The sequence below is a fragment of the Rhagoletis zephyria genome, unplaced genomic scaffold (genome assembly GCF_001687245.7).
Source record: "Rhagoletis zephyria isolate East Lansing unplaced genomic scaffold, Rhagoletis_zephyria_1.1 Rzeph_scaffold_00159, whole genome shotgun sequence".
Classification (NCBI taxonomy): Eukaryota; Metazoa; Arthropoda; class Insecta; order Diptera; family Tephritidae; genus Rhagoletis; species Rhagoletis zephyria.
In genome coordinates, this window is record NW_016157243.1 from 170,981 (window position 1) to 184,275 (window position 13,295).

General features: G+C 34.9%; 1 protein-coding gene across 1 annotated transcript; it reads left to right on the top strand.

Moving 5' to 3' along the window:
- Positions 1–7,759: 7,759 nt before the first annotated feature.
- ppk17 (amiloride-sensitive sodium channel pickpocket 17) lies at positions 7,760–12,840 on the top strand. Its single transcript, XM_017606123.1, has 9 exons — positions 7,760–8,020; positions 8,184–8,315; positions 10,419–10,578; positions 10,645–10,851; positions 10,996–11,144; positions 11,211–11,341; positions 11,667–11,817; positions 11,872–11,985; positions 12,074–12,840. Exons 1-9 carry the CDS (start codon positions 7,919–7,921, stop codon positions 12,236–12,238), a joined length of 1,311 nt encoding a protein of 436 aa, XP_017461612.1. The 5' UTR covers positions 7,760–7,918; the 3' UTR covers positions 12,239–12,840.
- The last annotated feature ends 455 nt before the right edge of the window (positions 12,841–13,295 follow it).

Consider the following 13,295-nt stretch of genomic DNA (forward strand, 5'->3'; position numbering starts at 1 on the left):
CTGTCATCTAAACAGCGCCTGGCCCATCGAGATACACCAATCAATACAACATGGTCGCCAGAAGATGTATACGTGCGTTTCCAATAACTCCAATAAAATTCATTCCGAGTGAAACAGAACTTTCCTTCCTAGTGCATAGAACCCAATATGTATAACACGCTGAAATTAATACCAAGGCTAATGCAGTCTAATAGCGAGATGTTCCAAGACGCAATTAAAACTGCAGTGAAGGGAAAACAAACTGAGCGGTCCGTCAACCATCACGACATGTAACAAAATTGCGGCCCATTCTGCTATTGATTTTACCCCGCTCAAACTTGGCATCAACCGTCCACCGACATGGTTGAATTTCCAACGGCTTGGATCCTCAACTTGACAGCCTACAATAAAGCACCACGTCCAATGTTCTTCTTGCAGCAACAACATTATCTCAACCGGTAGTTAGTCATCAGCAACACGAACAACAACAAAAACCTTTTCGAAACACTCATCCGCAATGCATAGTAGAAAGGCCGCGCGCACATAAAAATTATGTGGATTCCCAGTCATGTTGGCATATACGGCAACGAAGCAGTTGATGTTAGAGCAAGAGAAGCATTGAACACACCAAAGATAAACCAGTGTTATATACTTTCGAAATTAGAAAAGTTTCCAAGGTGCGGTAAAACAATTCTACAATTTAGATCAACAATCCTGGAAAATTCCACACTACCTCAACTTAAAAACCCAATATCTCAAGCAGAGCTGGGCGATAAGGATTACGATTGCTAAACCAGAAGCTAAAAAAAACAACGTTTAACGTTTTTAAAATTACGATTACTGTAATCGTAATTCAAGTTCATTCGATGAACGATTACTTTAATTTTAATCCCACATTGTTTTATTTGCCGGTTATACAAAGTTTATTTCGCCCAAACTACTTTACTTATTATTTTTATTTTAATATTAGTTTCTTTTATTTGTCGGTTATTTTTTTAGATACTAAATACATATTATCCTCATATTATCGTTAAGCGCGCATTTATATTTCACAAATTTATAGAATTACTTCGTTTTAGTTACTCAAAAGATTGTAATTAGCAAAATTATAAACATAAAATAATTGTAATCATTCATCGAACGAACTTAGATAACGATTACAGTAATTGTAATTTTAAAAAGGTTGAAATTACGATTACTGTAATCGTATCCCAAGGTTCGATGAGTCCTAATTTAATAATTTTTGAAATTGCGATTAAAGTAATCGTAATCCTAGATGCAATCGATTATACATGTAATCCTTATCGCCCAGCTCTGAACTCAAGAAATATCGATATTAGCGATTTGGCGTTCTGGATTTTTTTTTGTAGAAAATTTAACTGCCTACAAGTTTGTCATTTTCAGTTTCTCGTTATTTACGAGATAGGCGCAAAAAACTAGAATTTTATGAAAAAAAAATGGGTTTAGGGACCCGTACTTCCTCGCTGGAGGGAGTTATGGTGGAGGGAGGAGGGTTACGCCGCAATAGACAGTTTTGTAGAGCATTCAATCTGAAGATTGTACCATAAAATGCTTCTGAGCTGCAGACTTTTGAAGAAAAAAACTGAAAGTTTAGGGGTATTTTAAAAGGGGAAATATTTGCACGCCTTGCTCGAGCACTTAATATAAATATTAAGAACTAAAATTTTCAGGGAAATTTTCTTAAGTATTTTCCACAAAATTTCGAGGCGGAAGTGAAATAAAAATTAGTCGACAAAAAAGCAAAGAAAAACTCCACACGAATGAGGAGGATTTGATGTTGATTAAAAAAGATTTCGCATTGTTTCATTCTTATCGAACTTTCTGTGTCTCTTTTGGATCTAGCAAATTTGCCTTTCATTGATTAAAAACGCGAAGAAATAAAACAAAAACCTTAATCGTTTTGGACACCAGGCATTTTTAATTTAGCAAAATATGAGTTTTCAACCTAGCAACTTTTCATTCTAAGGTAGCGATATGTATAGTACGTATCTATGTATCTCTTTTATGAGAAATCAAAAATTTTTACAGTTTCAAAGCATATTTTAAAAATAGTTTTGATATCTCACACACATGCCAAATTTTGTTTTCAAATTCCATAATAAAAATGGTGACTAAACAATTGCAAACGTCCGAAAATCGAATATTCATATGCATATGTTTATTTGGAGAATATATCATAATTTTTTCTACAGCTTCGCACCTTTCGGCACGAGCGTAGTGTAGGTAGTGAAAGTCGAAAATTTCACATTTGCCATTTTAAACACAATTTTTGTTGTTTACCAACACACATATCGTCACCTGAAATGCAAAAAGTCGTAACTAATATTTTTTTGTATAAAACCATTTGGGAAGTCGTTATTTGATGAAGTGCATCATAATCAATCAAAACGTGATTTTTAGATTTCAGGTAACGATATTTACATATGTTGGAATAAGCGATTAGTAAAAGTAAATTAAAGAAACGATATGGATAGATAGATATCGATAACTAAATATGACTATAACGATATCGTTATGGATACGGTTAGCCAACTAACTAAGATATTATTTTTTTAATGGATATAACTAGGGCTCGGAATCATCTCATGCACTAAAAATTAAAAAAATTGCGCTATAAACAAGTAAAATATGCAATTAAAAATATTTTCATAATAAATTATTGCAGGTAAAAAAAAAACAAAAAAGCAAGTTTGCCATTTTGGTTTCACAACACGTGCAACCTGCAGCCTGGGAGGGCTCATTTCCGTAAATGTCCCTATGTCCCGGCACCCATATTAGGGTAGTTTCGGGGGTAGAAGAGAGTGCCTTAATGACCGCTTGGCTAACCGGGAAGATATTCAAATGAATATTTGCGAAAAATTATAGGTAATTTTTTTCGAAAGATTTTCCACTACCACGCTTTTATAAATGGACTAAAACTTATAAAATGATATTTCTGGACACACAACATTGCAAGTTGATAAAAGCGTTTTAATAATATGCACTAACGATTGAAGCCATTTTAAAATAAATTGCAAGATTCGTAAAGATAATTTAACGATTTTTATTTGAAGATGCCCAATAAAAACATGCATTTGGATGAGATTCCGAGCCCTAGACATAACTAATCTAGTTTTTTCCATTCTCACACTGAGCCATTCTCACACTGAGTACAATGGTTTTTTCCACCAAGCTATTGTTTGATTTTTTCATGGTAAATTCATCGATCGTAGGAAATGATTCAAGTGGAACATTTGAAAACACATTTCCATGTCTGGCTGTAGTTAAACGAGCAGAGATGCTTGCTGTTTATTGTTTGCTTCCAGCAGGTCCAGGTTCGAATGTGCAGAGATGCTTGCTGTTATTTGCTAACTTTCAGAAGGCTTCAATTTCCATCAGAGGCAACACGTAAAAGGCATCGTTAAAGTGCAGAACATAACCGTAGCCAAACGAAAAAATCGGCAAACAAAAATTTGTTTAATGTAAACAAAAGTGTGATTAATATTACCAAATCATTGTTGAAAATATAAACGAAAATCACTTCGATTCCTTCTCAAGTTTGAATTTGGTAATATTAAACAATTTTTGGTTGATTTTTTACCGCAGTGCAATTAAGCTATGACAGTGTGCTTTGCAATTCTCAAAATTGATAATCTGATTATATAGTAGGGTAATAAATAGAAAGCGATTCATGATTCACTCAATAGGAGTAGTTAAAAATTTCGGTTGAATGAATGAAACGTCATATCTTTGCCAAATATGATTTCATCTTTTTAAAATGTCTACCATATTAAAAATTAAACTCAAAACTTTCGGTGTCGACTTACGATTTTTGGAGAGCTTTAATTAATTGACATCAGGGAAGAAGGATTTGATAGATAAGTACTAGAACGGGTTATTTGAGGTCAACGTACTTTGGACTATCGATATATTATGCTTTAAAATCCGAGTGTAAATGCCGAAGGTATGATGAAAAATATAAAAAATTTCCTTTCAAAAATACTTTTAACTCAGAGGTGTACGACGAACTTTTTTCTGGTAGGGTCTAATGTACATACATGCATATTAATATACGCACGCAGATTCGCATACATGTATGAGGTTCTAAAACGAATTTCATGTTTTTTTTTTTTATTAATTTTCATGTTCCTAGTTTCAATACGATTAGTACTCTAAAAAATTCACATACATATTTTTAACACATGTTTGTTATGTGCGTGTTAGAGCTTTTATGTTTATGTATTTGTTGCTTTTATTTTGAAAATGTGTACTGGTATTTTTAGCACGCACAAAGATTTCATTTTGACGAACCGAATGCTCAATGCTCCTTTTCTGTTGTTTCGGCCAAAAGCGCTCAAATGTGTATGCACGTACTATGTGCTTGTTTTTGTAAGTTTTTTTTTTTTTTCAAAAACCCCCCTGTTGAAAATCGTGAACTAGTTTCGGAAATGTTAAACATATTTCTCGGTGATCGACTGGTTTCGCGAATAGTTTCATGAGAATGCAAGAAATTTTTGCGAAGGTTTGACTAAAAGTTGAATAAAGTTTGAATTCAAATTGACATTCAGGCTTTTCTCAAGTGTAGAAATCAGATTATTTGGCATACAAGAAATGTGCCCTTTTGTCAGAGAATGGTCAATCCATTATCCAATTGAGGTACACTATAAAGTCAACGCTGGAAATTGAAATATGTATTGGATCACCAATTGATCTTTAGCCCAAATTTTTATTGGGATTTTGGAAAGACGCGTCAAAGGAAATTAAATTAAATATTTGCTCGTATTCTCTTAAAATGGGTGATTCCAGTACGCTGGTAGTGAAGAAGGACGTGAATCGACATATTTTTCGTCAGCCCCTTATTTAATTCGTTGGTTCGCTACAAGTTAACTATTGAGACGTGGATACATTTGTTTCGGGAACTACGAACAACTTACTTCCTTTTTCCTGCGGGGACTTGCGTACAAATTTGTTAGTGTGTGAGAAAAGCTCCTAACGTGAATTAGTTTTTTGACGTCATCTCTTGAGAATTTACTTAATTTTTGTTTGCCAATATAAAAATAAGTATTTAATAAACGTGTGGGAAAATGAATTGAAAAAAATTACCATAGAGTGTTGGATAAAGATTTAAAATTTTGTTAATTTTGTTTTATTTTTTTTATATAAAACAGTTGCTTTGACGATCTTTTGCATTGATAACATACGTAAATTGTGAATATATATACTAAAAACAATTTTTGAAATGAAACTTTTGTGCGCTCAGTTTGGACAAACATCGATGTAATGAAAAAGCAACACAATCATCCTACTCTAATTCCGGGGTGGTTGAGCACGAGATAGATTTCGACTAAAATTAATAGATATTAAGATTAAGATTTAGATTAAAACTAAGATTAAAACTAAGATTAAGATTAAGGCTATGCTTAATTGAAGATCGAGTTTAAGGTTAAAATTAAAATTAAAGTTAAAATTAATATAACGATTAAGATTATGACTGAGTTTAAGATTAAGATTCAGATTTAGATTTGAGATTAAGATTCAGATTTGAGATTAAGATTAAGATTAGGATTTGGATTTAGATTTAGATTCAGATTTAGATTTACATTAAGATTGAAATTAAGATTAAGATTAAGATTAAGAACAGAACTCATATAACAGACAAAGCCGAGTTTTACCTTGTCAGACTTATATGGGTGCCAGGCCATAGTGATATCGCAGGAAACTGAATGGCTCAATTCAGGTGGGTGAATTGACAAGACAATGTCCGATCACCGGGGCCCCATTATGTCAGCTACATGGAAAACGACGAGGTGGAATCATCTCAGCACTTCCTTTTAAACTGCCAAGATTTTGCTAGACTGCGGTTTACAGACCTGGGATTAACACTATTGAACTTCTTTTTCTCAGGCTACTTGAAAAGTATGATTTATGCCAATTAGCCCGAGCTGTATGAATAAAAAACAAGCAATTGATTTTTCGTAAAATTTTAGACCTTTCCTCGATATATTCAAATAAATTTAAGTAAAAGATCTGAAATTTAAGAAGAAGCAATTGCTTCTTTTTTATTCATACGGCACATTGAAAGTTATTTCAACAAATTTTATTTTATTTTCTTTCCAATAGTGTTATTGAGCTTTGTATCACGTTTTTTGTGTTTTAAGCAGGATTTGCGTTATTTAACTTTGCGTTTAACTGAACTCAGGGTTGCACGAACAAAAAGTTGAATGGCTAAAAATATCAAAATATAAAAAATATAATAATTAATAAAATATATTATTAAACCTTCTATATAAACTTGACAGCATGGTTGTTGTTGTTAATTGTATATATTAATAAAAATTATGGTATTTTTCTGTTTTCTATTTTTAATGAAAATCAGCATCACCCTGTACATACAAAACGAAACAAAGTGTGTCCGAAATATTTTACATAAAAACACTAAAACCATCGGCAATAGAAACGATGTAAGATAATCGATGCAGTGGCTGACACCATAAGGTCCCAGATATACATATGTATACCTATGTATACGCTCTCCTGGCAATCGCTGAGATTTTTTTTTGACTATAGCCTAACAAATGTTTGTAATAAAGATTAGTTACGATAATAAATGCAAATTTGTATTTTATTTTACTTTGATCGCCATCACATTGACAACAGCTATCTAACAAATAAATAGCAGCACTCAAGCATACATATGTACATTGTCCAGATGCATACATCACTTTCACTGACTGGCTGTGTTTGCCACAGAATTACGGTTATGTTCAGACTTATCACACGATTACATACATACACACCTACTTACGGTCTATCAAATTACCCTGCAGGGAAACCGCGGACTGGTACATACAATTTCTAGTTCCGTACAAGATCTTTATCGCCAAAAACGAACCAGTCCGATAGTAAGTAGATCCCCACCAGTTCAAAATCAGCGAAATGTGGGACTCTTAAAACAACTATTTTACTTCTCTTTTTTCATTAGAAATCTATATCTAAATTGGCGACTTTAGAACTGGTTCGGAATTATAGAAAAAGGGACGCAGAACGAACTAGATCTTATCTGTCGAAATTAGAACTAATTCGAAACTATCGAAAATGGGATGCAGCGGGGGGCTTATTTACTTTACATAGATACGTGCTTGGCGGCTTTTTCGTTCAAATGGACTTTCATTCTGCACTTCGTAGATGCTATTTCATAGTTTGGTAATACAAAACAAAACTTTGTGTTAACATATTAACATCTTGGGGCCGTCTAGAATCTAAGAAATAACAGCGAGCAACTCTGCAAACTCAACTCCAGCTAAAGGTATGTAAATGTACATTTCTTACAATCATTGAAACAAATTTAATTTCAAATTGAAAACACATTTCTTCCAAAATAACTTAAAATCGCACACACGGAAGAACCAAAAAGATTGAAAAATCATGATACTTTTTTCTTTCGTCTGTCGATTTTAGAATTGGTTCGGAACTATAGAATTTAGGACTAGTTCGGAACTATAGAAAAAGGGATGCAGTGGGGGGCAATTGACACTTCCTAGGACATCGCCGTGTTAAATTCGCCAGTTGCTTGCATGCAAAAGAGATTTAACGCGAACCAGTACTGGGTCTAAATGTACTAGAAGCGCAACAGTTCAGAACTGGAGATTTTCCCCACAGGGTAGATACAGTATAGTACAATCAAAGTGCGACAAGCGTTACGGAATAAGCAAATCGCAAATGTCCCACCGACATGGATAATAAATCATAAGACTTTATCTATTGACAAATGTGACTTGTCGTGGGAACCCAGTCAAGATGCTCGGCGTCGTGTGTAGGTAAACAAGCGTCAACAAGAGTCAGTGCTCGGCGCGTGCTTTCAGTTTGAATTCAGCGGTGCATACTAATAGGCGCATATTACGAAGAACGGACGTCACCAGTGTGCCCTCAACACTCAACTATGGGCTATTGGAGAGAGCTTTGGGCCTGGATATTGAGAGATCCTGGCAAAATAATACGCTATATAGTATTGTTTGTGTGCTCGATCATTGTGATTGTGCAGGTATCGAAAATCGCTTAATTTAAAGTGTCAAATGTTTGCATATGCAAAATAAATATTATTGCAAAATATGTGTAAATTTAGTGAATACTCGTAGTATATTGAATGCAAAATTAATGCGTGCTCGGCTATGGTAATAATTGTGTATCCTTTGTATTTTGTGTAGTTGACCGAGTGCTTTTCCAAACTGTACGACCCACCGATATCAACTCATTCGTATTATAATTTGAACGACACCATGGAAATGCCGGCTGTTACCATTTGTCGCGATCCGCCTTACAAGGAAACTGTGATGAATGTAAGATATGGTATATTAACGGATTACTTATAATATCGGGCTCTGAATGATTAACCATATTTTGGATATGTGCAATAATACATACATTTGCATAAACTTATCTTTTTTGATAAAATTAAGAGGTTTTACATTAGGTTTATGGCTAGTTTGGTCTGCATTTGAAATAAAGCAGCTGGAGATTTTGCATATAGGACAAATAGTATTTTTCAATAGTTTATCAAGTGTATTTATGTTAATAGCGGTCGCCTCCTGGTAGGCAATGGCAAACTTCCGAGTGTATTTTGCAGTGAAAAACTGCTTCTCATAAAAAAAAAAAAATACTTTCGCTTTTCGGAGTCGACGTAAACCTGTGGGTCCCTTTGTGTGTGTTCGATGAGTGTGACATCATCAACAAAGCGCACGCCACAAATCGGAGGAAAAGCTCGGCCAAACACTAGCCAATCTATTATTATTATTTTTTTAGCTTTTAAATCCCGATTTTTCCATTTATTTTTCTAATAAGTTGTTATTTGCGAGTTTTTGCGATTGTAAGATCTGTGCTGTCTGTTAGGCTGATGGCTTCATACCTTCACGGATATGCGCTAGGAATGTCCAAACCCTCTATAGGAAAGGGATGGACTGGTTACGATTGCGAAAAATTTGCAGCGAGCAGTCGGCTTACAAGTTTGATGTGAGATTAGTAGTTGGGCACAGAGGCCTCGGCATAAAAGCATTTGGGGGTCCCCTGATGAAAAACCAAATTGACAACGTCGTTAGGGTGCGACGCAAGGTCGACATCGAAAAGCTACAGCAATAAACGCAAACCGAGAATTTTTGCAATCGACTATGAATGCCACTTGAACAACAAACTTCTCGTCGACCCGATATAAACGAGCAGTCAGAATCGATGTCCCAAACTCTACTACTACTACTACTATCACCCACTCTGGAACAGTTGGTATTACAAAACGTGTGATGCAGAGAAATACGCATCATTCGAAGCCACCCTGAATCCGACACGCGCGACAATTGAGCGGTACCAGCACAAAAGGGAAGAATCAGGCGTATTTTTAAAAGTAAGAAAATAGCAGCAGAAAGTCGTGAGTAGGAATAGCATGAGATGCTTCCAGGTTTGCTAGTGCTTGGCCGAGCTGCTCGTGTGCTATTTGTGGTGTGCGCCATCGAACGACAAATCGTCACTTGGCGCGCAATACCTCATATCCGCCAATTACAATACCACGCATGAGGTGGAACAGAAAAAAAAATGTATTTTGGTTAGTTCAGCTAGAAAACCATTCTTCAGTTTTTCTAGAAATCCAACCTTAAATTATTTTTATTTTCACCGCGGTGAAGGTCAATAACACTACAGGGACGCTAAAATTTCACAAAAAATGCTGAGACACGTAAACTTTTTTGGGTCGTAGATTGCGGATCTGGACACCGTTTTTCTAGATCAAGTCATTTGCACAAGAAATTTTCATTTTAAGTTTTCAATGCAATTGAAAAAAAAATGAAACTTGAAAATGGAAAATATTATTCATGGAATAGTATGCGCTATGTGCGATGTGGCGTATGAGTAACATTATTTTCTGCAAAAAAAAAACACAAATTTCACATTTTCATTTATTTCTTATTTATTTTTATTCATTCATTGTTTTTTATCTTTATTAGCTTGCTTTTTTTGCAAAAGAACAGACTTTAATTCAAGTGGAAAAAATTGCAATAGATTTGCTAATTTTTCCCCTGTTAGCATTTGAATTTTTGCATAAAAATTAAAATATCTTTGAAAAATTACCTGATCCAGAAAAATGGTGTACAGATCTGAAATCCACGACCCAATCTTAATTTCACGTGTTTCTGCGTTTTTTTTTGTGTCATTTCAGAACTTGAGATTTTCTTTACAGTGTAATTACCCCACAGTGCATGCAAATATCGCATAAATATATACGATTTTTATTTTTCGTTAATTTTTTCTCAATTATGAAAGAGCATCTGGGAAGTTACGATTTCACACAAAAGTAGTTGCAAACAAAAATATGTTTAACGTATACAAAACAATGATAAAATCAACCCGATATGCTTAATTTTTTTCTCAGTGTATGCATCTTTTTTTTGTTCAAACAGAAACTTTCGAATGGCGTATGTCCGCACCCAAAATACGTAACCTGTTGGTCCGCTTACCCTTTCAATGAATTGGAACTTGATGAATTCTTTCAAAATTCAACATTTGATTTGGAAGAAACATTTCTGGGAGAACAATATGGACTTAATGGGTTTAAGGAAAGTAAGTTCCAGCAATAAGCTGCAAGAATTATAAATTTCTTATGAATTTTGTGTAACCTTTTCAAAGATTTGCAAATCGAAAGTAGCTTACATTTCAATCTGGGTCGCTGTTTTACACTGAAGCCAAAAGTAGAATTGACGCGCACCACACGCTCAACCGGCTATTCTCTGATGCTTACGCATCACGTTGACCCGAGCGCCACAACGGACATGACATTGGAAAATAATCCAGGTTGGCATGTTTACATACACGACTATCGACATGAATTCACAGGTGAGTATGAGATGGCGAAAAGCTTAAAGCTCCACAAAGAAAACCGTTAAAGGTGCTCGTTACGGGCTTAGTCGTCTTCAACTTATATCTTTGCAGTTTTACTTGACTCCATGAGTGCATACTTTCGATTTATTTTTTCCACAGAACTCAATGTAAAAGGTGCCGCTCGCATAGAGTATATTTTTGCAGAAATTAATGAGGAAATTGAAATAAAATTACATAGCCAGCAGTTTTCGAATACAGAATCCCGAGATACGCCATGTTCTTCCATTCCCAGCTACAGTGACATGAAGGTATGTATGTACATTTGCTATTCCCCCAACTGAATAGACTTAAATATAACTGAATTCCTCTTTCAGTGTGCCGAGTTATGCGTTTTCGAAGAGCTCGCCGCCACAGCCAACTGCACTGGTCCTTGGATGCGCGATATACCCCAGAATCCGTGCAACAGCAGCAAAACAATGCGAAATTTGGTAAAGGAGTATGGAATGTAAGTAGGCCAACAAAACCACGATTGAGAGAAATATAGGTTGAGCCAATCACGGTACCGCTTTTCCTCTCTCAATGAATTTGACAGAATCGTTGTTTGTATGACGTCACACTTGTGCAACTTGTGTACATTTTCCTTGCAACATTTTTTCTTCTTCTTCCATTCTTGCTCACGTTTTGGCATTTCTCTCTCGCAATTGCACCAGTGTGACGTCACGTCAAAAGTTATTCTAAAAAAATCCTCTCTGATAGGCGCAATCTTGTATTCTATCATTCTTGCAACAAAACAGTGCTCTCTCTTTCTCAACTTAGTTTCGCATTTTCAGCTACTACGCTAGTGACGATGATGTAGAATGTAATTGCATACAACGCTGCGATACACGCATTTATTCAACCTACGTACAAAATAGAAAAACAATGAGTTTGGGAGCGTCCTACACACAATTATGGATTTACTACACCACAAAATTAGTATCGGTAATGTTTAATGCTAATTTTTATTCTATGTTACTCTTATTTATTTGTTAACAGATGATTGAAGAGAGTCCCAGCTATGATGCCACACAATTCATTGCTGATATTGGCGGTTCGTTGGGTTTCCTATTGGGTCTCTCTGTGCTCGGCCTGATCGGCATATTGGAGCATGTAAGCAATTACATATGTATATATATTTAAGAAATTCTTTTACTTACGTCAGATAACTTTTTCGGATGTGTGCTCTCGCCTATTGCAGATGGCCCTATTTTTCTGTGGTGGCATTATTAAGAAGCAGCTAAAACATGAAAAACAACTTCAGGACGAAGCAGAACGTCGATCTCAGAATAGTCATGCAACTGACACAACAGTCGATATAGCCACTATAACCAAACAACAAAATGAGTTGTATATGAAAAATTGATTCTTGTTTTGGTTTGTTTGTAGAAATGTAGATCATCTTTATACATATATTAACTTTGGAACTTCAGGGAGCGTTTGTAAGGCCAACTTGGAGATGAGGGTGATTTTTAAGCTCTTCTGCTTATAATATCAGCTTGTAGTTAAATTTCGCGTAGCTAATTGAAATTTAATAAATTTACAGAAGTGCTGGAAAATTTTAAATGTTTTGTATTTTGTCGTTTCTTATATTGAAATTTATGTTATTTACCATATTTTTATAACAATTTAAGATGGAAAAGTGGTATTTGCCTTAAGTAGAAGTTTTCAACTTTTAAAGAAAGCCAACATCAAGTAACTTTTTTCACTTGATAAGTTATAATCTCAAAAATACTAGATTAGTATTTTTAACTATATCATTTAAATAATATCATGAAAAATACATACCTAACAGTGCTGTCCTATTTTCTGATTGCGTAATTGAATCTCAAATTTATGTCTTAAAATGTACAAACACAAATTCTGAAATTTTAAAAAAAAAAATTTCAACTCAAATTTTTCCGCCCCTAAATTATGCCACCCTAGGCACCTGCCTATGTGTCTTTTTTCGGAAAGAAGTCCTTCAGCCCGATCCCAACATTCGCTATCGCTAATTTTTCAACAAGCAAGATTTGGCTGATTACACATTAGGAGTATTATGTGAGTCTTGCAAAACACCTGCAAGGGGCACAGATTGCACGATAAAAACCGGTTTTCGTATGGGACAGCCTTGCAAACTGTGCAATCCGTGCAGCGTGCAATGGCTTTGCAAGACTCAGAGAATACCCCTATTACTTCTGTTACTTTTCCATGTTGTATATACCTTTGGGACTCACTGCTTTTCATTCACTATATGACTGGATTGATGAAGGTGGTGGTTTTCAATTTTATTTGTAGGCGAAATCCAAAACTCGCTTAACTGAATTTCTCTGCTCTCCCTAGTAATCGTATCATTATATATATCTTCTTTATTGTTTTTTTTTTCGTGCCACCTCATACACCGCTAGTTGCACATCAATCGACGATATACACATTACCATAAA